Source organism: Neofelis nebulosa, chromosome 3, assembly GCF_028018385.1.
Source record: "Neofelis nebulosa isolate mNeoNeb1 chromosome 3, mNeoNeb1.pri, whole genome shotgun sequence".
NCBI classification, from domain to species: Eukaryota; Metazoa; Chordata; class Mammalia; order Carnivora; family Felidae; genus Neofelis; species Neofelis nebulosa.
Window position 1 is genome coordinate 52967984 of NC_080784.1, and position 27919 is coordinate 52995902.

At 46.5% G+C, this 27919-nt stretch overlaps 1 protein-coding gene across 3 annotated transcripts; it reads left to right on the forward strand.

Annotated features, from left to right (window-relative positions):
• Nucleotides 1-748: 748 nt before the first annotated feature.
• C3H8orf74 (chromosome 3 C8orf74 homolog) lies at nt 749-27919 on the forward strand. 3 transcript variants are annotated; one of them, XM_058720827.1, is made up of 4 exons: nt 749-852; nt 2382-2574; nt 24618-25021; nt 27548-27919. In XM_058720827.1, the coding sequence occupies exons 1-4, from the start codon at nt 805-807 to the stop codon at nt 27779-27781; spliced, it is 879 nt and encodes a 292-aa protein (XP_058576810.1). In that variant the 5' UTR covers nt 749-804; the 3' UTR covers nt 27782-27919. The 3 variants fall into 3 exon arrangements, with proteins under 3 accessions (XP_058576810.1, XP_058576811.1, XP_058576812.1); XM_058720828.1 differs by lacking the exon at nt 749-852 and adding an exon at nt 1021-1117; XM_058720829.1 differs by lacking the exon at nt 749-852 and having other exon boundaries at nt 2490-2574; nt 24601-25021.

Here is a 27919-nt window from a genome sequence, read left to right on the forward strand (position 1 = left end):
CCAGGAACTCTCTTGGTAGGCCCTAACGCAAAGAGACAAGGAGACCTGGGAAGGTACCAATGGAGGTGGGTGCAGGATCAGACAGTTCAGCCACCAACCTAAGCCAGCATCCAAGGTTTTCTTCATGGAGGCTCCTGGGCAAGGAGTCATGGCTTACAGTCAAGGAGGCAGGGAAAGCAGGACTCACCCTTGTCAGTGGGCACCAGGGCTTCCAGGACGCAGAGGGCAAAGCTAGCCAGGAGAAGACTCGATCCCTACTAATCTCGGCATGAGGATGCTTGGGCACCGTGCTAGGGGACACCCCCACAGAGCTGTTTCCTGCACCCCAAAGCAAAGTCAGGATACAGGGAACAGGAAGTCACAGATGATACAGGCCAGTGAAGAAGTGGGATGAAACTAGACCTTGGTGGGAATAAAGTCCAAAAGTACATGAAGACAGTAAATGGAGGTCAGTCTTTTCATGGAGATAAATCCTTGACCTTGAAAGGAAGGAGAGAAGTGGGGCTTGGGTTAGAAGGATATGTAAGATGGGGGCATTCGTGAGTGTTTATAGGAAAGCCTGAGAAAGCTCATCTCTGTGAAGGAGAGGTGGGACAAAGGAAAGGGACCAAGGCCCCTGAAGCAGGTGTTGGGGGATGAGACCCAGAACCCAGTTGGAGAGGAGGGGCCAGCAGAAAAGAAACCTGGAAGAAACCACCTCAAAGCAGACCCTATGACCTCACAAAGCTGGCACACTCATCCCCAGGGTTCCAGAAAATCTGAATCAGTACTGGCTAAGTCTCCTAGCAACTGGATGCAGGGAGCATGGCACTCTTAACACCCCAGGGAGTAAAAAAAGTCTTCCAATTTCAGGTGAAGAGAAAACCCAACTTTTAAAAAGGAGTTTGCTCGGTGATGTAAGAGTGAGGTGTGTGTGTAAAGTGGCCCCTCAACAGTGCTTCTTCAGATAGACACCTTGGACATGACTCCTTGCCCAGGAGGCCCACAATGGGGAGGGGGGGGGGGTGCTAGCTGGAATGCCAGACCAAAAGCTTACCAGCCCTTGGACCTTGGAGGCTGTTTTCCCAACCTATAGGGACAGAGCCTGCCTGAAGGGAAGGAAGATATGGCCATAAAGGTACTGTGCCTGCTTCCACTCTGAGGAGGGCCAGGAAGGCCCTAGGGGCTGATCACCATGGGATGCTACCTCTTATCAGTCAGCCTCAGGGCCCTGTGAACCCTTTGGGCTTATATGCCAATGTGTGTAGGGAATGTGTGTGGTTGTGGGGGTGGGGGAAGGGGGCTGTTGCTTTAAGGCAGGGAGGGGGCAGATTTCATCAATTTCCTAGACCCAACTCTATGGTGACTGGTGTGAGTAAGGAGGGGCCTGGACCTTCCAGAATAGGGCTTTCCACAGAGGGGTGTCAGGGCACTGTTACAGAGCTCAGGCAAGAGGAGTCATGCAACTATGTGCACAGGTTAGCTTCTGACCTTCAGCCATGAGCTGATGGGCAGGCACCAGGCAAAACTTTCCTGGTGGGGCCTCCCTCCCCGCCCTGGGACATGTGCTTTCACTGGCTGCTCTACATCTCCCAACCAGCTGACACCAACCTGGGGATCTGTGAGCGCTGCAAGGAATGGCTGCCTGGGTCAGGTGGTGAGAGAGGAATCCCTGGGCTCTGGACCTTCCCCTGAGAGCAGTTTCCCCACAAATTCCCACCCCCCCCCCAGCCAGGAACCTCCCTCACCCCAAGGGACCAACGTTCCCATGTTCAGTGGCTCTCCACTTCATGCCGCACCTTTTCTTACTCCCTCCTTTAATGACACTTGCTTCTCCTACATCTGTTGATAACCTATAAGAATCTTTCTGGAAAGGCTAAACTCTCAAGTGAAATGGGATCTTTTGGCTAGTTCCCTGATCAGGTTTCCCTGCCTGACCTGCTAGAGTGCTCAAATTTTCACCAAGTAATGCATATTCTTTCTTTTAAAACATAGGCTCACCAAGCCTCCTTGTAGTCATTTACACTTTAGTATGAATTTCGTTATCAGATCAATACCTCTGGGGCAGTTAGTTGAGAGTGGACTCACAGGGAAGTCAACTTTTGTTTTAGAGAAAAGAAGGAGGAGCCATAATTCAGGACTTGAAGCCTGCTGAAGCTGCAATGACTAGCATGAGAACTCTGAGAGGAAGGAGCAGTGCTAGAAAGAACAGCGCATTCCCAGAAAGGGGAGGGAGAGCTGTCCAAAACTGAAAGCATGATTCTCCCCAGGCATACTCACATTTCTGGTCACTCTTCAGGACAATGCAGAGCCCTGTGAGGACCCCAGTGGTGATTTTCTCAGTGAGGATGGCATCTTGATTCCTCAGTCTCACTCTCCATCCTTCATATCATGCCCTGCAGAAACCAGAAGGTAGGGAGCACCTACGGAGACTGTTGAACTGGGAAGAGTTTGATGAAGTGAGAGACTCCCACAGAAGCATTCTGCTGGATACCCTCTATGAAAGCATCATCTTTGCCGTGGGCAAAGGTTTTCCATGGGTGGAAGTGGCCAAGGTGGTCAAGTTCACGGAAGAGCTGCTCAAGGAAACCAAAGGTATGGGGCATCCAGAGCAGGGGTCAGCGAGGCTTGCAGGGGAATGCAGGGCACAGGACCCCCCTGCAGTCCACAGCCTCAGGAACCCTGTGAGGAGCTGGAAGTCCCTTTCTTTCTTTCTCTGGCATTTAGCATCCTCCCATGCTCATAAACAAACTTCCTGTCTAGGCTTTCTGGAAATTGAAGCAAACTGAGCGTCCATGCTGAGTCTTTATATTTATCTCCCTGGCTGAAAATTTCGCACAACTTCAAGCTGTTCACACAGCAGCCAGGATGTTTGTCTCTTGGTCAGTCAGTCATTTATGCTTAAATATGAATTTCCTTGTCTGATCAGTACCTCTGAGGCAGTTAGCTGAGAGTAGGCTCCCAGTGGAATCAGATTTTATTTTAGTGAAAAGAGGAGGGGCCAAGATTCATAATTTTTGTTTTGTTTTCACTTAACAGAAATCAAACGTGTCACTCTACTGGTTCACTGACCCCCTCCCCCCCCACTGCATTCCTGAAAGACCATAATTGTTCCAAGTATCAGGTTTTGGTCTACTGAATGTCTTGGAGGAATCCTTTACAGGCAGCAGCTTGCTGGCAGGGATGAGGGGAAAAGCAGTAAAGTGAGTTTATAGAGGGAGCATCTCTCCCACCTCTGCCCTGTGCTGGGCTTCATGAGAAGAGGAAGAATATCTCTCCCTGTGACTCCCTGGCACGAGGGAATGTGATCACACCCATCCTCATCTTGGGCTGTGAGATGCAGATTCATTCCTTAAGCAAATATTTGGAGCAGCCCCTCTTTGGCCAACATCATAGTAATACTCAGACAGGAATAATCAATAAGTACCACAACCAGTAGGTAGATGCTTGATGGGAAATGGGACATTTACATACTCCCTCCCAACATTCTTACTGATCACAAAGGGGAAAAGACTACTTCTATGTGAGTGAGCCTGACAGACACCTCCTTCATGAAACGATCCAAGTAGACATCATCAGTAAAGGGACACACTAAGAATCACATTCTACCTGGTAGAATGCAAAAGAAGAACCCAGCATCCTTCTGTGATGGTTCTAGCAAAGACTCAGAACCTGATCTAATCACGAGAAAGCATTAAATTAGCATCACTGAACAAAGTCCCTCTCCTGTGAGCTTCAAAAACATTAAGGTCCTGAGAGCCAAAGTAAGGCAGAGGAGCTGGTTTAAACTGAAAGCCACCTAGGAGATGTGGCCACTAAACGTGACATGTGGCCTCAGTTTGGGTCCTTTTGCTATGAAGGGATATAAGGGACTACTGGAAAAACTTGGATGAGGTCTGGAGGTTAAACAGTAGTGGTGTGTCAAGGGAGATCTCCCGATTCTGATGGCTGTGGTTATGAATGCCCTATGTTAGGTAATTTACATGAAAGCATTCTGAGATGATGGGGCATTTTGTGGGCCACTGATTGTTTAAGTACTTGGAAAAAATGTCTTTGTACTATTTTTTTCCAGTTTTACTGAGATACAATTGACATATAATATTGTATGAGTTTAAGGTGTATCGCATACTGATTTGATATACGTATATATTGCAAAGTGATTACCGAAGTAAGTTTAGTTAATATCCATCACCTCACATAGTTACAATTTTTTTGTGTGATGTAAATTTTTAAGATCCACTCTCTTATCAGCTTTTAAACATACAACATGATATCGTTAGCTGTAATCACCATGCTGTGCATTAATTCCCTGGGACTTATTTCTCTTATGACCAGAAGTTTGTACTATTTGACCACCTTAATCCATTTTGCCCCCCCCCCCCACCTCTGGGAACCACCACCTGTCTGTCTCATTTCCATGAGTTTAGTTTTCTTTTTTTAATTCCACATGTGAGATCATATAGTGTCTGTCTTTATGCCTTTAAGGTTTATCCATGCTGTTGCAAAACGTAGGGTTTCCTTCGTTTTTATGGCCAAAAAATATCATATTTTCTTTATCCATTCATCTCTTGATGGACCATAGGTTGTGTACATGGCTTGGCTTGGCTACTGTGAATAATGCTGGAGTGAACATGTAGGTACAGGTACCTCTTCAAGAGAGCAGTTTCATTTCCTTTGCATATATACCCAGAAGTGGAATTGCTGGATCGTATGTTGTAGTTCTATTTTTAATTTTTTGAAGAATCTCCGTACTATTTCCACAGTGGCTACACCAGTTTACATTCCCACTAAACAGTGCATGAGGGGTCCCTCTTCTCCACATTCTCTCCAACACTTGTTATTTATTGTCTTTTTGATACTAGCTATTCTAACAGGTGTGAGGTGATATCTCATTGTGGTTTTGACTTTCATTTCCTTAATGATTAGTGATAGCCTGTTTTCATGGATCTGTTAAGCATTTGAATATCTTCTCTGAGAAAATGTCTATTTAGATCCATTGCCCATTTTTATTAGATTATTGGGAGTCTTGCTATTGAATTGTTTGAGTTCCTTATATTAACACCTTATCAGAAATGTGCTTTGCAAATATGTTCTCATATCTCATAGTATGCCTTTTAATTTTCTACAAAATTTCTTTTTCTGGGCAGAAGCCTTTTACTTTGATGTAGCTCTACTTATTTACTTTTGCTTTTATTGCTTGTGCTTTAGGTATTATTCCAAAAAATCATGGTCAAGACCTATGTCAAGGAGGTTTCCCCCTGTTTTCTTGTAGGAATTTTATGGTTCCAGTTGTGCTGTTTTTTAGTACACTATTTCTTAGAGCAAAATGGAACAGAAGGTACAGAGATTTCCCACAGAAACCTTGTCTCCCCTACCCCTCCGCCCGCCCAACACACACAGCCTCCCTCACTATCAACATCCCTCCAAGAGTGGTACATTTGTTACAACTCATGAATCTACATTGGCACATCATTATCATCCAAAGTTCCCAGTTTACATGAGGATTCATTCTTGGTTTTGTGCATTCTATGGGTTTTTTTTTAATTTTTTAAAATGTTTATTTATTTTTGAGACAGAGAGAGACAGAGCATGAACGGGGGAGGGTCAGAGAGAGGGAGACACAGAATCTGAAACAGGCTCCAGGCTCCGAGCTGTCAGCACAGAGCCCGAAGCGGGGCTTGAACTCACGGACCTCGAGATCGTGACCTGACCTGAAGTCGGACGCTTAACCGACTGAGCCACCCAGGAGCCCCAACCAGTTCTTCTTTTATGGGCCATGTCTTTGTGTTGTATCTAAAAAGTAGTCACCAAACCCAAGGTCATCTAGGTTTTTTTATGTTATCTTCTAGAAGTTTAATAGTATTGCATTTTAGATTTGGATCTGTGATCCATTTTGAGTCAATTATTGTGAAGAGTATGAGGTCTGTATCTAGACTCCATTTGTTGGCATGTGGATGCCCCGTTGTTCCAGCACATTTGTTGAAAAGATTATCTTGGCTCCATTGTGTTGTCTTTGCTCCCCTGTCAAAGATCAGTTGCCTATATTTGTGTGGGTCTATTTCTGGGCTCTCTCTTCTGCCTGCCCCATTGATCTCTTTGTCTTTTCTTTTGCCAATACCACATAGCCCTGATGATGAACTCTTTTTGAAACGTTTCTGTGATTCTTTATTTTGAAAATTTTTAAGCATAATATTTTCTTTAACATGTGGCACATTTGAAATTCTCTGGACTTCTGACCAAGGTCTCCAACAGCTGCCAAGCAAATAGGACACATGATGCTTTGTCCCTTGTGCATCAGGTCCCCATCCCTTATGTGCCCAGAGCTCATCCACCAGTCTAGTCAGCAGTGCCTCAATGTCCTTCCCTAAGCTCACCACTTTTCACCAGCTCCTTGTCTGCCACCCTTTCTAACCCACCTCCGTCTCTTGACCAGCCCACTGCTTTCAAATCTTATACCTCTGCAGCCCTTCACTGAACTGCCCAGTGATTTTTTTTTCAGGCACAAATAAAATCCCATCACTCCTCTGCTTCAAGCCATTTAGTGGCTGCCACTGAATCGCACATCTTATGTGCATGTGGATCAGCCTCTTTTTATTTTTTATGCTGCCCATGTGCCCTTTTACTTCTCTCCTCCAAACCAGTGATCCCTGTCTGAAGGCTTGAACCAGACATGGCATTGCTCCTGGGCTGGCTTCAGAGATTCTTGGGAAACTTCATCTCCCACCAGCCACCCCCTAACCCCCACCCCTGGGCCCTTCCTGGAATCCCTCTGGGTCCCACTCCCTGCTGCTCACAGCAATACACAGGTACCAGAGTTCATCCCCTTCGGCTGAGCTCTGCAGTGGCTTGTGGCCAGAACAAACACTGACGAGTGGGAAGAAGAATGTCTGCCCCAAGCAGGTGGGAACTCGGGCTCTTTCAAGTTTCCATCAGAGCCTTCCACAGGCTGAGCCCGTGAAAAACAGTCAATGACAATGCAGACCCAACTTCACACTGAGGAGATTAGAACACCCTGGAGCTTTCATCATATCTGGTTAGTGCATGCAGCCAATGCAGCCTATATATGCCTTGTGGACTCCTAAAACCTTGCAGTTGGAAGGGCACTCAATTCCCTCTACTGTAGGGAGACCCTCAACCAGCCAGCAAGGTTCTTCCAGCCTCCGCAGACACCCTGCAAGCAACAGGGTGCTCCCTCTTTCCAAGGCCACTCATGCTTTTGTAAAACCATACCAATTATTTGAAGGTCTTATTTATATCTAGCTACATCTGCCTTCTGCGCCTTTTACTAGAATGTTCAAAGTCTGTCCCCTGGACCCAGAATGCAAGTCCTGCAGATATTTAATCCGCTTTATCTAATGTGACTATCAACTCCCAGTTGCTTTTATCACTTTTTTTTTTTTACTTCTTGTAATATTTATTTTATTTTTGAGAGAGACAGAGCACAAGTGAGGAAGGGACGGGGGTGGGGGTGGGGGGGGACACAGGATCTGAAGCAGACTCTAGGCTCTAAGCTATCAGCACAGAGCCTGATGCGGGGCTTGAACTCATGAACCAGGAGATCATGACCTGGTCCAAAGTCAGTGCTTTACCAACTGAGCTACCCAGGCAGCCCAATTTTATCATTTTAATGTGACATCATTTCCACAGGCCCTTTCCTCCTACCTTCCCATCACTGCTCTCTTTCTTGCTGTCCTTCTCTGGGCATACTTGTGATTGTCAATATTGTTCTTAAAATGTCATCCAAATACAAATACAAAACAACCTGAAAATTGGTCAGTGAATTGGTCGGGGATTTTATCACCTCCTCTGTCCTGGTGATGATGCTCCTGTTTATATAGTATATAGGTGCACTTACTTTATCAACATCAAAGTCACACTGATTTATATTGGGCAGGCAGTTCCACATGTGAATGATTTTTCCCATCCTGCCCTTGTGCAATGGCAGTTTTGAGTGAACTTGCAGGACTTTACAATTATCTCCATGGATTCCATCTTGTCAGTGTTGGCCCATCTTTCTTTCTTCCTAACAACTTTTAAATCTTGGTCTTGGGCTCTCCACCTTACAAGTTCTTTCTCTTACCTTTAAATCATCTCAAAATTTAAGAAACATGGTTGGTACAAACACTGAGTGGGAACAAGCACTTAGGTGGGCTCCTCATGCCTGAAATGGGACTCACTGAAGATAGAATCCATCAGGAGGTTCAGCACTCAAAGCAAACATTCCAGTCCTCGTTCAGTCCCTTACTGGATGTGTGGTCCTCGTCAAGTCGCATTGCCTTTGAGCCTCTGGTTACATATCTAGAAAGTGGAAAAAGCGAGAGCACCCACTTGCTAGGGTTGTTTTAAGGATTAAATGAGGTTACATACATAAAGCCCATAGCATGGCATTTGGTGCCGCGTAAGTACTCAGTAAGAGTCAGCTATTGTTGACTCTTAGGAGGGGACCACAGGGACAAAGACCCAAGGCTTGAGAGAACAGGATGTGATTCAGAGATGGCATGATCAGATGTGGCTGCATGTACTTTATGCAGCATCCACGATGGATCAGCCTCCAGATGTACAAAAGCAGCATCAGCTCCTGTCAAGGGCAGCAGAGAAACCCAGCTGCCAGCACTGCCTGGCAGACCCTGTGACCTGGGGAGTGGGCAGGACAATGGACTGAAAGCAAGAGGGCTGGCACTTCAGCCAGAGGCAGGCCCCGGAGGTAAACTGGCAGGCTTGTCCGGGAAGTGGGGACACAGGGAAAAAGGCAGACAAGACTGTTCCCAGCTCGGCTCCCAGGTAACTGACTTATTGTGAGAGCTGACTCGAGAGCAACACCAGGCTGGCTATGGGTTTGCAGGGAGTAGACAACGGTGTGCAGTGGAAGCACCCAGGGGTACAGAGCCACACTAGAACCAGGCCTCCTGAGCTAGGTCCTGTTCACCTTGGGCCCCTCATGGTGCCATTCAGGATGGTGGCTGTTGCACCTGAAGATTGTCGGGTTGGCCCAGATAGCATCTCCATGGCAGCCATGCCCACACTGCTTCCCGGAAATCCAGCCCAGGGACACTAGCGAGAGCATGAACAAGTTCATCAATACCCCCAAAACAGGGGATAGAATTTCATCTGAAGCCTCCTTACTCCCGGGGATTTTCTTCTTCAGTCTGTAGTCAACCCCAGTATCAGGCTGGACTGGTCCTCAACATTGCTGGGGCCCTGCTACAAGACTTGGTTCTGCCATTTCCTCACTGTGTGACTTTGTGAGAGTCCCTTAACCTCTCTGTGCTTCAGATCACTCATCTGTAAAATGAGGACAAAAATGGCACCAACTTCATGGGATCTTTGCGAGAATTAGATGAGTCTATTTATGTAAATCACTTGGATCAGTGACTGCTACATAGGAAGCCCTGTGAACGTGCAGTGGGTTGACCACTAATATAATACCCATTCCTCGGGGGTTTTAGGCACTCCCATGGGTTCAGCTGTCCTTCCAGAAATGTAGGTCTTACACCTGCAGCAGGAGACAGCCATTCGGTCCTGTTCATTGAGGGTGCCTGGTTTGTTCCTCTTGACTTTGCTCCCAAAACCCCTGCCTTTGCTTACTTAGTTCTGTTCCCATTCTACCCAATTCCTAACCCAATCTTGATCTTCTCTTTCTCTCCTATCTGGTGTTATCTGAGCCACACTACCCAGGTTTGGACCATATTCTCTAAGGAGTTGGCCCACTTTGCTCCTTCAGGTGCCTACCAGCTCTGGGTAAACTCCTCTCCTAACCTTGGATCCAACCCCAGTAGGGGCCAAATGAATAAGTGTCCAGCTGAACAAAGAGGCACCTGACATCAGTCCCACTTGCTGGAGGGTGTTTCCAAATCCTTTCTCAACTTAACCTGCCCCTCCCCAGGCCCTGTCCACCCATGCTGTCCATTACCTCTGAGATGCCCCCTACATTGATCTCTGAGATCAGCCCAGGGCCTTCTCACACTCTCACACCCTATCCCATCCCCTCACCCTCCAGGTACCCAGACTTTGCCACCCAGAGCCATCCTTAGAACTTCCCACGTCAGGCCCACTCCCAGCCATGGCCACACCTTCCCAATGCCCTCAACACTTTATACCTGGATGTCTGCGGCTACATCTCTCTGGGCACCCACATGCCTGCAAGCACCCTCTTGCTTGTGGTGGCCACCTTGTACATCCTTCTCAAACGCTGTTTATATCAAGGCGTCCTCCTTCCTACTCTATTCAGATCTAAACTCTTCCCCCAAAGAGCTATAGTTAGACAGCAAGGAAGGCTAGACCCTGGGGAGGCTGGATCTCCTGGAGAGGGGTCTATGCCCACTTCACTTTTCTCCCTCTATTAATACCCCCATGCCAAACACAGTATATGGCACACAGTGGGTGCTAAATGAAGAAAATGAATGAATGAATGAATGAATTAATTAATTAATAGATATTTGATGACCATGGAGATGATATGCCTGTATGCAGAGAGGAGTTTAGGGTGCTTGACTCATCCAGGGTGACCTCATTGAGTTGCATGTCCAGGTGATATTAGAGGCTGCACGGTGGGGTGATTAGCACCAAACTCTGCAGTCAGAAGATCTGGGTTCAAATCCTACCTTTACCACTTACTAATGTGTTACTATACCTCTCTACACCTTCATTTCCTTGGCTCTAGAATGAGTGGCATAATAGTTCTAACTCATAGAGCAGTTGGGAGGATTAAACGAGACAAGGCCTGCAAAATGTATAGCACAGTAACATGCACACAGTGAGTGCTCAACAAGTGTTAGCCCCCATGTGCCCATCACACATGGAAGGGAGGTGAGATGAATAGAAAGTGCTGGAAATCCAGGGCTAGAAGCTGCTACATGCTGCCCCTCGGAGAACTCACTGTCTGTGCCATTTATTGTCTTCCCCTCACCTTGCAGGCAGGATTGCAGATGCATTCAAATCATGGGCCAACAGAATGGAGGTCCAGAGAACCTCAAACCTGGCCCCTAATGGAGACACCCAGCATCCATGACCTGCCCTTGGACACATATGTGAGGAAGCGCCACTGCCCAACAGCATAGGGGAGAAGGCATCTGTTCACTGCCCTTGTTAGGGGACCTAGACAGCAAGGGGCAGGAAGAGCTGGTAAGACAGCAAGTCAGTTCCTCATAGGTCATGGGATGCAGGATGCAGACAGCAGGGTCCTACTGACCAGCCAACTTACGTGCAAGCTGATTTCCACAGTGGATTGTCACTCTTCTTGGAAGGGAGATTCTCCAGGGATTTGTTTATTTGTTTGTTTTTTGTTAATATGGGGCTAAGGATGGTTGAGTTCTGTTTGCATACTAGATAACAAAGCTGGTGGACAGTATTTAAGGAGGGTCATGTTTGTACAACAATGATTAGAGCTTTGACAGGCCAGCTGCCAGCTGGGCTTATTTCCTGGTCCAATCAGTCCTCAGTACCAGGAGGGAAAGAGAGGCCCTTTATTCAAAAGCATAAGCTGATTCTGCCCTGGCAAATGGCTCACCAGGATGTTCTGGTCTCAATTCCAAGCTAGAAGTGAGAGTCTTGTGAACTGCACCTCCTTTGCCAGCATCCAGGAAGCCCTGGGAAGATCCTATCCTTCTGTCTCTGTAGGGCCTGGGAGGAAGTCACCAGGCACAACACAGAGGAACAGAAGGCTGCCAACTCTGTCTTGGTGGGAAGAAATCGCAGGAAGTGGACAGATTTTGCACACCCTGTTGAGTGTCTGGAGAGAGGTGTTGGGACATATGGGAACCCTGAGGTCTCCCACTTTGCATACAGGAGTGGCAGAGATTTAGGGTGCCCAGAAGGCCCTGCACATCCTATCTCTGACTCACATGTAGCAGCAGGTGAGGGGTTAGAGGGGAACAGCCTCTGTGGCAACTGTCATCAGCAGTGCCTGGCAGGCCCTGGTCTTCTCTCTGATACTTTACCTAGACTTCTGGGCTAGAAGTACCTCTTTCCTTCTGTCCTGGCCCTCATATCCTGAAGCCATGAGGAAGTGGGCTTTGATGGCCAGTTGGTAGAGGTATGAGGTGGCCAGGCAAGTGGGTCATAGCACTGTATCTGTAGTTCCATCCATGGCCACTCCTGATTCTCCAGAAAATGTCATCTGGGAAGCCATAACATGGAAGGCAACCACCCCACCTTCCCCCAGCAGCCTGGGGCTGGCAGGACGCATTACTTGCCTAAGGTCATCTGTGTGAGTTCTTCCTACCAGAATACTCATGGCCATGCCCAGGGTCTACTCCACCAGCCCCCAAGTACCGCATCCCATGTGGGAGAGCCTCCAGCAATTCAGGACCAGCCCAAAGAGAAAATGCACCTTCACTCTTCTTGGAAGTTAACTTCCTTGGGGCAGCCTGACTTCAATGCCTCTCCCACTAGACTCTAAGGAGGGGCCTTTGGCGGCAACTTCCTTGCTGATGGAGAATGGAAGCTGCCACAGAAGCCACTGGTTGAAATCCTGAGAGAGCATTTTGTGGGGGCAAATGGGAAACTGCCATTTCAGAGATACCTCCCTGAGCGTATCAGTCTGTGAGGACCATCATAACAAAATACCACAGATGGGGCACTTGCAACAACAAACATTTTTGTTCTCACATTTCTGGAGGCTGGGAGTCCAAGATCAAGGTGTCAACAGGGTTGGTTTCTTCTGAGGCTTCCCTCCTTGGCAGATGGCCATCTTCTCATTGTGTCCTCACATGGCCTTTCCTGTGTGTATGTATGTGTCCTAACCTCTTTTTGTAAAGATACCAGTCATAATGAATTAGGGCCACCCACATGACCTCGTTTAATCTTAATTATTTCTTTAAAGACCCTATTTCCAAGAGCAGTCCCGTTAGGAGGCACGGAGTGTTTGGATTTGAACATATGAATTGTGTGGGATGCTGTGCTAATTCACCCCATAACGCTAAGTAAGGTCAAAGCTCTCCAGGTGAGACTGTGCCAGCTAGTAAGCCAGAAATCAAGACTATGAAATAGAAACCTCCCCCAACCTTCCCTGGAGGAGCATACATCCTGTAGAGGGAGGAACAGTGAGGACTTTATGATCCTGGCATTTTTGCATGTAGCATTTATAATCCTCACCATGACCTTGCATCATACCCATTATTTTAATGATGAATTGAGGCCCAGAGAGGTTAAGTAACTTGCCCTAAGTCACACCCCCAGTAAATGGATTTGAACCCAGGTCTGTCTGACAGCAGAGCACATGCCCTGCCATGTGACCCTTCTATCTTGACTAAAGGGATCTGTACACAGAGCACATGAGGGTCTGAGAAGCATGAAGCCTGGGAAAGCACCCTGCGATGAGAAGAATGAGGCTGCCTGCATGCAGGAAGAGGGAGACACCTGGAAGAACCAGGTGTGGAACACCTGGGGGTGGGGTTCCTAAGTGGGTCACCTGGAGTTACAGCATGTACCTGGGATCCTGACCCTCAACAGGATGGCTCCAATGTGGTGGGTGGCACAGGCCCAGCTGCAAAGAGGAGCCATGCCCTTTGGGTAATGTGTTCTGGCCTGGATGTGCCACCTGTGTGCAGGTGGGTGGTTCTGGTGCCTTAAACCCAACCTCTGGCCCTTTGGAGTGACCTCATGCTCTACCTCTAACTTCCCATGTCCTTCTTCAGTCAGCTGGACATACTGGTCAGTCTCAGAGCCCCCAACATTAGAGGGGACACGGTACAGATACAATATAGTCTATTTTTAGTCTAAGTCCCCGAGACAGTGGGATTCCTTGGTTGTTTTCAACTCAAGGATGATGACAACAGGATAATGATAAAGATCAAAAGTCAGGACTCCCTTCACTAAACTTGAGACAGCTGCAGAGCTTGGCCACGAGGTACCCACAGTGCCTCAAATATGGCTATGGAGGACCGTCAGCTCCATGGAAATAACCATAACATCTGAGAATCAAAAAGAAACCCAAGATCTCACCTGATCCAAGCCCCACTACCTCCACCACAAGAAACACATTATTCGAGAATCCTCTTACCAGCCAAATGCCTCCTAACTCCTCAAGCTAGACTGCTCTGCTAATAAAGCTTTTGCTTCTAGAAAGTTCTGCTGCTGAACTGAAACCTGTCTCTTTGAGACTTCCATCTGAAGACTTCTGTTCTGCCTTCTGAACCTTCCTCCCTGAATCAGCCTAATCCACTGCACTCAGTCAGCCATCCTCCAGCAAACATTTACAGGGCACTGTGCTAGGGGGTGAAGAAGATGGGACATCCACTCAGCAGTCCCTACGTGCTGAGCTCTCCTCATGAATCATCTCCTTTAAAGTCCACAGCAACTGTAGGTGGATTTAGCAATGATGCAGCTGAGGTTCAGAGAGGTTAGGTAACTTGCAAATTATCACACAGTATAAGGGCAGAACCAGCATTAACCTTGAGACCTTCTGGCCCCAGATCTGTTGTTCCTGCCAAAGCTCTGTAGCATTAAGCGTGCCAACTTCTTAAACAAACTCTTAACTGTAGAGAACAAACTAGTGGTTACCAGTGGGGAAGTGGGAAGGGGGATGGGTGAAATAGGTGATGGGGATTAAAGAGTGCATTTGTTGTGATGAGCACATGGTGTTGTATGGAAGTGTTGAATCACTATATTGTACTCCCAAAACTAATATAGTACTGTATGTTAACTAATTGGAATTAAAATTAAAACTTAAAAAAATAAAAAATAAAAACACTTCCTTTTCAATGAAAACAAAAAAAGGAATTCCAGGGGCTCCTGGGTGGCTCAGTTGGTTAAGCATCTGACTTCAACTCATATCATGATCTCACAGTCTGTGGGTTCGAGCCCCAGGTCAGGCTCTGTGCTGACAGCTCAGAGCCTGGAACCTGCTTCACATTCTATATCTCCCCCTCTTTTTCCCTCCCCCATTCACACTCTGTCTCTTACTCAAATATAAATAAACATTAAAAAATGTTTTAAAGTAAAAATATCATGCAAACTTCTTGAGGAATGGAAGTGAGGAACAGTCAGGGGTGCATTTACTAAACAGACAAGGTCAGGGGACCATTTTAAGCAATGAGAAGAGCTTCGGCCAAAGTTCATGACAATCTAAAATAGATGGCCCTGTGTTTGCCATTTTTGAGTCCCAGGACTTTGAATAGCAAGGAAATCTTTAAAAGATCAACATAATCTTTCCAGTCCTACTGTTGGAGTAGATTTTTTTCTTTAAGGTGACTCTTGGTTTATCTTAAAAACAAAAACAAAATACCATGGGCAGGAAAATAGTAGGGAGACTCCTCAAAAAGTTAGACATAGAACTGCCATATGACTAACTCCACTTCTTTGTATAAAGAACTGAAAACAGGGACTTGAACAGATATCTGCACACCTGTGCTCACAGAAGCATTGTTCACAATAGCTGAAAGGCAGAAGCAACCCATCTGTATGGGCTACTTGTCCATCAACAGATGAATGGACAAACAAAATGTGATCTATGCATAAAATGAAATATTTCTCAGCCTGGTGAAGGAAGGAAATTCTGACACGGATGAACCTTGAGGACATTACCCTAAGTGAAATAAGCCAGCCACAAAAAACCAAGTACCTTATGATTCCACTTATGTGTGGTTACCTAGAGCAGTCAAGTTCATAGAGGCAGAGAGGGGTCTCAGTTTCCCATCTCTAATATGAAAGGACTAGACTAGCTCAATAGTTGCTCAAATATGCTCCTTGGTCCAAAAGACCATTTACCTCAAATAAATTTGAGAAATATTGCAGATGCTCAACCCCTTTGGGCCATTTGCTGAGCCCACTAGCATATTAAGGGCCTTGTTTCATATCTTTTGATCCAACATATCTTCAAGGTCTCTGGCTTTGAAGTACTGGTTTCTATGTAATACCTATTGCAAAACATTCTTTGGAAAACTGTGTCTAAAAGGATTGGGGGCCCCTTCCAGTGTCCATCTCTAAGGGTCTACAAAGACAGCCCAAAGCTGCTTGGGACTAGATGGCTGTGCCAGGCAGCGGCTTGAATTCTGGCGTCCCCACTCCACCAGCTGTGTGTCCTTAATCAAATCCCTTGAGTCCTTGAGCCTCAGTTTCTCTCATGAGTAAAGTGCCTATACCCCTGCCTCACAGAGCTAGGAGGGATTGGGTGGAACGAGATGACCCAGGGCATGCGGCACCCAGTGGGAGCTCCCTCAACAAGAGTCCTCCACTGCCTCAAGGAAAGCACGTGAGCTGTCACTGTTATTGGCACCTTGGTGTAAATGAGTTTGGCAGAACCTTACCATGAGCAGAAAGATGGGCAGGGGGCAGCTTTCAGGATGCAGGAGGGGGGTGGAGATGAAGGTTCTGTGCTTTCATCTGCTTTCCACCATCCCAGGTCAACCCTGGTAGGTGCACAGAAAGGTAAGCAAGCCAGGCTGCAGCCTGACTTGGTTCCTCCCCTTTGAGCCAAGGCGGGGGCAACCAAACTGGTTTGTCAGGGGGCACTGGTGGCACCTGGATCCTCCCCCTCACACCCACCCAGAAGGAACAATGCCTCTTCACCGTTCCCAACCCTTCCAGGACATGGCACATCTCCCTTGCTGTCATCCAGCCCCAGATCCCGAACATGAGGGGCAGCAGGAGGCAGGCGCCCAGAGTGCTTGGTCCAAGCCCAGTGCCTTTTTGCCCTGATTCTGAAGCATCTGGTATTGTCATCCCACCCCCTGCTCTTCCCCTCCTCATTGCTCTCCTCCTCTCCCATGCCTGGGTCCCCATGCAGGTGCTGGCCTCCAGGGGCTTGGGGACTGTCTTCAGGAAGTTCCCAGCAGCCAATGCAAATGAAAGCCACTCCCTGTTATTGAAGAGCAACTTGCACGTACAGATCTGTCCCCCGGCAGCCAGAGGCTTCTCTCTGAGACTTAATCCTTGGCTTTCTGAGTCATCGGAACTTCTCTACCTGCGGCAAATAGAGAATGGTCTGAGGGCCAAGAAAGTGTGTCTCATGAGCCAGCTTAGGATGATCTTTGCTGAAAACCAGAGCTGGCCAAGGAGTCTTGGGGCTGGAAGTTAGAATCCAGCCCAGGGACTCCTTCCCCAGTGACCCTGTATGAGGTCCACTCTTGCATTTTATGACCTGGAGGCTAAGGCCATAGCTCATACCCATAACTGGGCACCTGCCAGGATGACAGGCAGCTGGGAGCACTTGCCAACATTTGCTGAGGTCACTCAGCACAACTGGGCCCTCAGACTTCTTGATTCAAACCTGGCCTCTATGCATGGCTGCCCAGGGGCTGAATAGAGAAAACCATGGCCTTGACAAATGAGGCAGTTGTGGCCACCCACATCTGGAGGATGCAGGTGATCCCAGCCCCGTCCACTCATAAGCCAGGCTGGAGGAGGGACGGCATTTTCCAGTATGTTTGTTCGGCTCCGCAGAGCCCAGAGAAGAGGCAATGATTCACCTCACAAATTTCACACAGTCGCCTCCACACCAACCTGGAGTCCAGCTTTGATTATCAGAAACCAACCCTGGTCCCCCAGTCTCTGAGATTCCTTTACTGATTATTTTTGCCATCACACACCACCACCATCCCTTAAAAATGCCCATCTGAGCTCTCCCTTCTCGGCTTAAGACCTCTGAGTGGCTCTGCAGCTCTTGGCCACTGTTCTTAATTTTCCTTTCAGAAATCTGATGATTCTTTCTATGCACACACCCCACCCCCAGGGGAAAAAAGTGCATGTGAAATTCTGGATACAATTTCAGAAGATGCCAGTTGGTCCTGAAGCCCAACACTGGGGTCCATGAATCCTCTTTAAAGAGCCTGGTTTCTGTTTTGAAGTCCAGCTCTTTCATGTGACATATACGAGTTTGCCCTTTGCAAACTGATGATGCCAAGCCCTTCTGTTACCCTGGGGGAGTCCCCCAGACTCCAGCTTTTCTTCCCAGAAACTCTGAACCATGTGGATCAAGCACATGCCCACACTGTACCCTATTTGCTTCCAGCCTTTATTCTGCAGGCTCTCCACCTTGGAGGGCCCTTCCTTACCATCTTCTGCCAAACTCCTCATTCTTCCTTTGGGCTCCAAAGGAGCCCAAACCTTCCCTGGCTCCTGGTCCCCCCACATCCTGAGTCAGGATGCCTTCCCCATGAGAGCACCTACCCCATCTCCTCGTACTTTCACTTCTTCCTCTCTGCACCTCGGTGCCCAGTTTTATCCTAAACATGGGTACTTGCTTGCATGCTGCTTTTAGAGGAATTTTCAACTCTTGTTATGTCATTATGTAATGTATTTGAGCACCTTAAAAACAACAACAACAACAACAACAACAACAACAGAGACTTGTACATTCTGTGTCATTTTTAACCAACCCTCTCCAAAAGCAAAAGAGAAAAGAACAAAATGCCCACAGGATCCCAGCAGCACAAAGCTCACATCTGTGCAGGAAGGGACCTGGCAACCATGTGACAGGTGAGAGGGTCCTGAGACAGGTGTCTTGTGTAAAGGTCACTCAGCAGAACAGAGCATCTGGGGGCTTTGGTTTCATCCTTTTGCCAGTTGGGCATTTCATAACTCCATGGCCCCCATGTGTCGACATCTGAGTTCTTTCGGCTCAATCTGGCTCATAACTGAGGAGCAACAATTCCCAAGCCAATCTCACCCTGGAATCAGCACTTCCTTCTTTTGAGATGGGGGGTGCTCTGTATTTTTAGAAAGATCCAGGTGATTGTGGAACACAGGGCTTCCACTGGCCCTGGGCTCCTCCCCACTATTCAGTAATGAAAGGGTCTTCAGGATCAGCCACCTAGCCAGATATTTCCCAGCACAAGAGAGAAGTCAAGGAATGCCTAGGTCGCTGTCCTGGTGGCTGCAGAGTATCTGTGACACAAGTGAGAAGCAAAGCAGAAAATGGGGAGAATGCATTTCACACCCTACCATGCAAAAGCAGCATCTCTTTTCTTGCCATTATTGCCTCCCCTAGAAGTTGTTTTATTTGTTTCCTGAATTTGTGTGTGTGTGAAATACCCCCTCCTTGCTTTACTGAGGTATAGCTGACAAATAAAAACATTGAAAAATAGGGGCACCTGAGTGGCTCAGTCAATTGAGCATCCAACACTTGATTTCAGCTCAGGTCATGATCTCATGTTTCATGGGCTCAAGCCCCGCATCAGGATCTGCTCCATGCTCGGTGTGGAGCCTGCTTGGGATTCTGTCTCTCCCTCTGCCTCTCCACTCCTTCCTCTCTCTCTCTCTCTCCCTCTCTGTCAAAATAAACATTTTTTTAATATTGAAAAAATATTTAATGTGTACAAACATGATGTTTTGATATACATTGTGAAATGATTACTACAATCAGGCTAATTAACATAATCATCACCTGACATAGTTACCACTTTTATTTGTAGTGAGAACATTTAAGATCTACTCTCTTAGCTAATTTCAAATATGCAAAACAGTATTGCTAGCTCTAAGCACTATCTAAGTAGATCCCCAGAACTTATTCATCCTGCATAACTGGAACTCTATATACCTTGATCAACATCTCCCCATTTCTCCCTCCCCCCAGCCCTTGGCAACCATCATTCTACTCTATGCTTCTGAGTTCCACTTTTTTTAGATTTCACATATAAGTGGGATGATGCAGTATTTGTCTCTCTGTGTGTTGCTTATTTCAATTAGCACAATGTCCTCCAGGCCCATCCATGTCATTGCAAATGACAGGATTTACTTCTTTTTTCAATTTATTTAAATTCTAGTTAGTTAACATATAGTGCAATATTGATTTCAGGAGTAGAATTTAGTGATTCATCACTCATGTACAACACCCAGTGCTCATCCCAACAAGTGCCCTCCTTTTTTAGGGCTGAATAATATTCTAGATAGATGATAGATTAGATAGATAGATAGATAGATAGATAGATATTCTGTCTACATATCCTATATAGAGAGAGATTATATAGATCATAGAATAGAATTATATGTATATTCTATGATCTATATATCTCACAATTCTTTAACTATTCATCCATCAGCACACTTAGGTTGCTTCCATATCTTTGCTGCTGTAAATAATGCTGCCTTGAATATGGGAGAACAGATTCCTCTTAAAGATCTTTAATTCATTTCTTTGGGGTATATATTGAGAAGTGGAATTGCTGGATCATACAGAGGAGGCATTCTAGACATTTTTCCTTAATAACCTACTCCTTAATGACCTACTATCTAGTTTTAATATCATAAATATTTTGTATATCTGATTTTGTGTTGTATGTATGTCTGCTTTATACACATATAAAGCTTACTCTTTGTATGTAATGCAGGGTTAAAGATGACTAAAGAAAAATTTTAAGTTAAAGTCAAAATTAAAAAGCTATCAACATCTAATTTAATGTTACAACTGTAACTTCTAAGTAATTTTAATATAATTTATTCACTTATGTAAATTGTAATTGTCAAATTACACATGCAAAGAAGCAATTTATGTAGATGCACAACGATAATAGCAATGCAATCAAATCTTAAAATGTCATTCAAAACTGCCATTTCTTTGACAAAAAATTTACAAAATTAATTTTTTTAACTATTTTCAGTAAGCTTAACTTTCAACTTTTCCTTCATACATTAAATATTTGGAGGATGGGCTGGGGGTAGGGTGGTCTGGGAGGTGTCTGTGAGAAGGTGGCATCCTGGGAGTGAAGAATACGTCGTCAGCCAGGAATGCCATCCGAGCCTAAGGCCTGGCACAAGGGAATACAGGGTATGGTGGAAAAATAAGGGAAGGCCAGTGTGCCAGGCAGAAGCAGAAGGAGAAGAGGAAAGGAGGGTTTTATGCAGAGGAAGACCAAGATCTGACTCATGTTGCAAAAGGGTCATTGTTTTAACATCACTCTTAGGCTGAAGACCAAATTCCTCCCATAGGGTCTTAGGAGGTCCTGCACCACTGGGCTACTGTCCACCACCCAACCTTTTCTAGAACCAGGGAATCTCTCACCAGCTGCCTTCTAGCCTGCCAGCCCCTCACCCCCAGTCTTTTGGTTTCTCAAATGGGCCATGCTTTCTCCAACTGCAGGCACATGATGTTGCCCTTGCCTAATTCATTCTCTCCTACCTCTCTTTGCCCAGTAACTCCTCTGACACTGTTCATCTCAGATTCTTCATCACCCTCTCAGAGAACTGCTCTTTGACTTCCCTAACCAAGTCACTTCTTCTTATTCCGTGCCCGCCCAGACTGCAGAACCCTGAACAGAGTTATACTCTGTGTGTTTTCTCCCTAGCCCTTCACTGCCTCCCTGGAACCTGGAACAGGTCTTAACACATGAAAAGTCCCTAATACTTGTTGGATGTATAAATGAATAACTCTGTCACTGCACTTAATATCAGAATTTGCTCATTTACTCACTAGCTACCCATTGGCTCCAACTGTGCACAAAGCCTTGTGCTGGGGACTGAGCATAAAAAGGGAATGTCATCTTTTTGTCACCTCTTCTACAAACTTGAATCTCTCTGAGGGCAGGGGTCATGTCAGAGGTGAATGTGCCACCTGTATCATATTCCATTGGTGGTCCCACCACTCTTTTTATGTAAGCATCTGGGAGTTATGCAGGTCGCTACCACACTCCACATCGGACCATCAGTCCTGCCACTCAAATCTGCCCACACCTGCTGACCTGGCATTCTCAGGCCACAACAATCCCATCTGGACCAGACAATGCAATGCACCAACACCACATGACCATCAATGTTATTTAGCTCAAGGCAAGCATGGCCATGTGTACAATCTTCCTACAATGCTAGGCAGACTCTGCACTTCCTACAATGCAATACTTCTGAATGCAGCATTCAAGGCCCTCCCATCTGTCTTCTGCCTACCTTTCCACACAACACTTGCCATTTTCTGCTTCCATTTTTATATGCCAAAAATAACAAACCCAGGCTTGTTCCCCACCCATGCCATATAGTTTCTTGCCCCAATGCTTTCACCCAGACTGTACCCAGAAAGTGCCTCCCTCACCATCTTTACTGGCTCAGTCCTCCCACTAAGCCTCTGAGATGTAGCTCATGCATTATCTCCTCCAGGGGAATCCCTATCCTCAACTGAACCTTCCTCTCCACCTGTTTCTGTTTCTCTTTACACACATATCGTAACATTTACTTGTTTGTCTTTCCTGTGAGCACTTTAGAAACAAAGAATGTGTCTTATTTGTCACAGTATTGCCATAATATTGACTTAGCATAGTTCCTAGTAATTAATAGACACTCAGTAACAATTGACAAATTAATCTTGAGTGGATGGATGGGTGGGTGGGTAGGAGGACGAATGGGAGGGTGGATGGGCAGATGGATGGGAAATGGATGGGTGCATGGATGGGTGAATGGGTGAATAGATGGATGGATGAATGGATAAATGGGTGGATAGGTGGGTGAATGAGTGGATGGATGGATGGATGGATGGATAGATGGATGGATGAATGGAGGAATGAGTGGATGGATGGGTGGATCAATGGGTGGATAGATGGGTGGATGATGGATGGAAGAGTGGATACATGCATGCAATGCATGGAGGGTGAATGGATGCATGCATGAATTCATGGATAGATGCATGATGGGTGAATTTATAGGTGGATGAATAGATGGAGAAATGGAAAGAAGGAAAGATATATGTGGCCAGGAGAGACTTTTCTCACAGGGCAGAAACAAACTCTTCTTTCCCTACACTGTTTATTGATCACTACCTTGTAGCAGACTCTGTATCAGGCACTTGGACAAGTCATCCCATTTGATCCTCATAAAAATCCTATCAACTAAATATTATTATCCCTCATTTTACATCTGTGGGAATGAAGGCCCAATGTCACAACTAAAATGGGACAGAACTGTCTCAGGCCTCCAAATCCAGTGCCCTCCCTCTACACCATCCTGAAACAGAAGCACTCTCTTGGACCTCTGAGCCTGATGATTTGCCTTGAAAGAAGGGGAAAACACAGCCTACCAACCTCCTGTTCTGCACATTGGAGAGGCCTTTCTTCATCCCTTGCCCAGAAGACTGAAGTCTAAATCCAAGTGACACTCCCAAGCACATTCTAAATGAGGCTAAAAGTGGAGTAGTGCTCCATCTACTAATGTTTTTATAAGACAGTGATAACTTACCATCTCAGCACTCCGGGAAGATTTGAGGGTAATATTCCCATACAGAGCCAAGAGTGAGAAGCCAAAATGAGCATACAATGTTCATTGTGGGGGTGGGGTGTGGAGGACTTTACAAGCAACTACAAGGGCAAGACTGAGACAGCTCCTCCTAAAGGAGAAAGGAGCCCTCTGGCTAGGAAGGTAAGAGACTTCACTAGGGCCCTACGGGAGCCTCACATAGGAGAAACGAGGAGGGGAATCTACAGACAGGTTGGGCCTCCACTCCAGGAGGAAAGCCAGGTTCCCTGCATGCAATACTTAATCTCTCCCTTCAGTAGATAAAACTGAATCCCCCAAATCATGTGACTTGGTGGTCAACTGGCCCAAGCTCCTATTCTACAGAGGTAGACACTGAGTCAGGAAGCAAGAGACACTTGATTGAATTTACAGTGCACTTCAGGGATGGCATCTGTGTGAGGACCCAGGTCTCCTTATGCTAAGGCATGTTCTTTCTCTGTTCCTTGTTTCTTGCCCCTCTCTCTGCCCAAAGTCTGTTCATCAAGGCATACCAATCATTCAGTCATGACCCTTTACTGAACCTCCCCCTGTGTTAAGACCCAATCACATGCTGGGAAGAGTCCTTCCTCCTTGATCATACTACCGTGAGCTTTTGATAAAATTGTGAGCAAAAGGAGTGTATGGGAGAGGGTGAGAGAAGATGGTTTGCTCAGGAGCATTGCCCATGGTGTAACCCCAGAGCTGATCTTTGTTTGCATGATAGAAGCAATATTTGCCTAAATCTGTGACACACATCTCCAAGATAACAGTTGCCTGGACATCTGTCTCTCCAGCCATCTCATAGTCTACTCTTATCAGAATCCCTTTTTTTACACCCTCATTTCCTTTCCAAAGGGTTTCGAGTGGAAACAACATAAAGAACAGCTGAAGTAAACCTTCAAAATAAGAGTTAAAGGTCAAAATATTGGTAAGGGGTGAGATAATCATATTAAAAATGAGATAAAGGTAAGTTACTACTTAAATTTGGCTTTGAACTTCCTAGAAGCCAAGGTCAAAGGAGAAATATGATATACTCCATAGCCTTTTTTAAAGATTTTTTAAAATATTAATTCATTTTTGAGAGACAGAGCATGAGCAGAGGAGGGGAAGAGAAAGGGGGGAACAGAGGATCTGAAGCAGGCCCTGTGCAGACAGCAGTGAGCCTGATGAGGGGCTTGAACCCATGAACCATGAGATCATGATCTGAGTTGAAGTCAGACTCTCAACCAACTAAGCCACCCAGGTGCCTCTACTCCATAATTTTTAAGAACTGATAAATGGTAATATAGAATAACTAGTAGGACATGGGCTCTGGGGTCATGGGTGTCATGGATGGGTGGGTGGGTAGGGGAATGAATGGGAGGATGGATGGGCAGACAGATAGGAAATGGATGGGTGCATGGATGGGTGGATGGGTGGATGGGTGCCTAGGTTCAGAACCTATGTTGATCACCTATCAATGCAGCTTTACCTCAGTTCACATTCAATTCTCAGCCCCTCTGTCCCCACAGGCTGCTCCATCACTGAGGCGGTGACGATCCTAGGGAACAAACTCAGAGATTACCAGGGGCAGTTCAATACCACCCACCTGCTGGCCCTCTGTGACTACTTCCACAACACCTTCATCCGCCACTACAAACTCTACCAGTATGTCCTGGGCCAGGAGCAGGAAGTCAACCTGACTGTCAACCACCTGGAAGTATGTGCACCGCCCCAGCCCCTCCCGCTGGCCAAGGGCATGGACAAGGACATCTGGCAGCTTGAGCAGCAGATGGCGGAGCTCCGTATGGCTGAGGTGCAGAAACGCACCAATGTACTGCTCCTGAAGGAGGCGCTGCACCTGGAGCAGGAGCATAAGCTACAGAAAACGTTCTCTGAGGTGTCTGAGCAGCCCAGCCGGGTTCTAAAGAGGGAGGTAAGGTTGGACCCATGAAGTGGGAGGATGCTCACCTACCATATACAAATGCGCATTCCTACCAAGAGCACATCAAAGCTGGAGTCAGACTCACAGACAGGACTCCATGGTCTGCACACATGGGACGGGGCAGAAGGGGACAGTCACTAAGCTTTGGCCACAGGCTTTGCATGCACGTTTCACAAAACATCTCTGTGAGGTATAATTCTTGTCCCCATGTTAGTAATGAGACAACTGAGGCTCAGAGAATTTAATCCACTTGCCCAAAGTCACCAAGCTAGCAAGTAGAATTGTTTACATTTGGACTGAGGCCTGGTGTATCCCAATGTCTAATGAAGAGCCCAGGATCTGAACCACCACAGATGGTCTCAGTGCCCTTCATCTACTTGCAGAGCTGGCATCCATTGAGGCCTGGGGGTGGGGGAAGATGACGAAGGAAGGTCCACTGGGGACAGCCCAATGTGGGTGATATGCTGAGGTAGGCAAAGGGGTGGGGCTAGTGGTCCAGGGGGAACCTAGAAGAGTCTGGCATGGATAGAAGAAATCGGGCTGCCCTCTTGACCAGTCTTAAGGCCACAGAGGCTCGAGGAGCCAGAGTCTCAATGACCAGCTCTTTACTAAATGGTGACTATCTTGGCCCCAGGGCAATCAACTTCTTAAGGCCCTGGGAGAGTACAAATTTATTTTTTAACTAAACATAGGCACTAATATCATCACTGTTGCATTATCTTTGAACACAGAGACAAGTATTGCATACATGTACACATGAGGGCGTATGTTGGTATATGCTGGGGTGGGGGTGGAGAGTCACAGGGCCTGTGTGTTTCAAAGTCAGCCGAAGAGTGAACAGCCCTGTGAATTATAACATGGGGAAAATCTCTAAAAAGCAATTAACACAATAGAATAAATGATACTCTTCTAAGGTTAAGTCAAGTCTCCCAGAGAAATAGCACATTGGGCTGCCAGGTAATCTTAGTGCAGCAAGATGTGCAGCAAAGAAAGACCCAACAGAACCTAGACAACAGGGACTCCTGGGTGGCTCAGGTAGTTGAGTGTCCATTTGACTCTTGATTTCAGCTTGGATCATGATCCCAGGGTCATGGGATCGAGCCCTGCGTATGGCTCCGTGCTGAGCATGTAGCCTGCTTAAGATTCTCTCTCTCTGCCACTCTCTCTCTCTCTCTCTCCCTCCCTCCCTCCCTCTGCCCTTCCCTTGCTTGTGATTTCTATCAAAAAATATTTTTAAAGAAAAAAAGAACCTAAGCAATAGCCTGTCTCCTCTGGGGGACCCTGCTCTAGAACATGTGGACAAGGCGATGGATGGGAGGTGTTGCCTTCCCTCCCACTCTTGCTGTCCTTCCCTGCCCCTCCCAGGTCCTCTTCCAGCCCCCATTACTTTGCTGCTGGTCCCTGCCTGGTGGAGCTCATGGACTAGAGTCCCTTCCACTGTGTGCCCCTGGTTGTGTGCCATAGGTGGGGACACTCAACACCATAGGATAAACACAGTACATCCTCTTGGAGCACAGTCCTCCCCAAGGACTTAGGGGAAGAACATTATTTTAATATAAAACTACCAAGGAGATATTCTGGGTCAAATATAAGATTTTACACTAGGTTTTAGTTAAAATAAGAGATCTCAAAGAAATGTCTTCTAGGCATCAGCTACTCTAAGTACGTCCCCTGACACCCTGAAGACAAGCACAAACTCTCCTCTGCTGTTTGGCTCCTCAAGCAGGAAATTTGGAGACACACAGTTACATGGTCCATGTCTCCAGGATTCCATGGTGCCATAATCCTGACTGAGATGACAAACAGGGTCTCATTTTAACATGGAAGATGGTGACTGAGTTTCCATTGTTTCCATGGCTGGCTGGCTGGAGGACATTCCCACTCTCTGAGCAACTTGCACTGTCCCTTCTGACAGTGCTGCTACTAGGCTGCTACTAGAACTTTGAGATGTAAAAATGACATGAGGGCAGGAGGGGAAGGAAGGGGGATGATATCCAAATGGAAAGTTCGCTGACCAGAAGATAGGAGAAGATGGGACTAGCCTATGGGCCCAGAACAATGTCAGTAGTCAATGACACAGTCCAACAGGGTTGTTGCCACAGTAGGCCTGATGGGAGAAGGAAAGAAACAGTCACTGGAATCCAAAAAGAGAGCTGTAGGAGAGGGCTGTGGGTTAGGAGGCTGTAGGCAGAGGGTTAGAGTCATGGCCAATCTACAGTGGATCCTGAAGGAGGTGAGAGACTTCATTCTCTTCCCAGGCTCAGATCTCCTGCCAGTAACTCCCATTGGCTGAACTCAACTTAAAGCCATAAGTCAAGGTAGCTGGTTGAGGCAGCCCTTATAAGTTAGCCTCTCAGAGCACAGAGTAGGGGTGAGAAGGGTGACCAAGAGATCTGGTGGGGGAAATGTAAGGTTTAGAACACATAAAAAGGAGTGGATGTGTTCAGAATTGGATATCTGCAGATAGCCTCAGTCTCCCCAGAGTTCTGATCACCAGCCATGTTCTATTTCTTCCAGGAGTTAGAAAAGCTCATTGATGAGGTCATTCACATTCAGACTGAATGCCTGAAGGAGCTGCTGCAATATGAGATACAGATAACTTTTGATATTTTGGACCTGAAACTTCAGAAGACTTTGAACCTCAATGCTCCTATCCCTTCCCCCCTCTCTATCACTGGCCAGCCAGGCCAAGATGAATCTCTTAAGTTCTACAAAACAAACAAAGGAAAGAAAGCAAAAGCAAAGAAGTAGAGAGCTCCTGGTGTCCACTGACTAAAGACTATGACTGAGGAAAAGCCATTGACAATTATGAAAGTATTATGTGATGTGCTCAGCACCCAGTAGATCAGAGCTTTCTAGTGATTAAAATAAATAAAATGGCAGTCATCA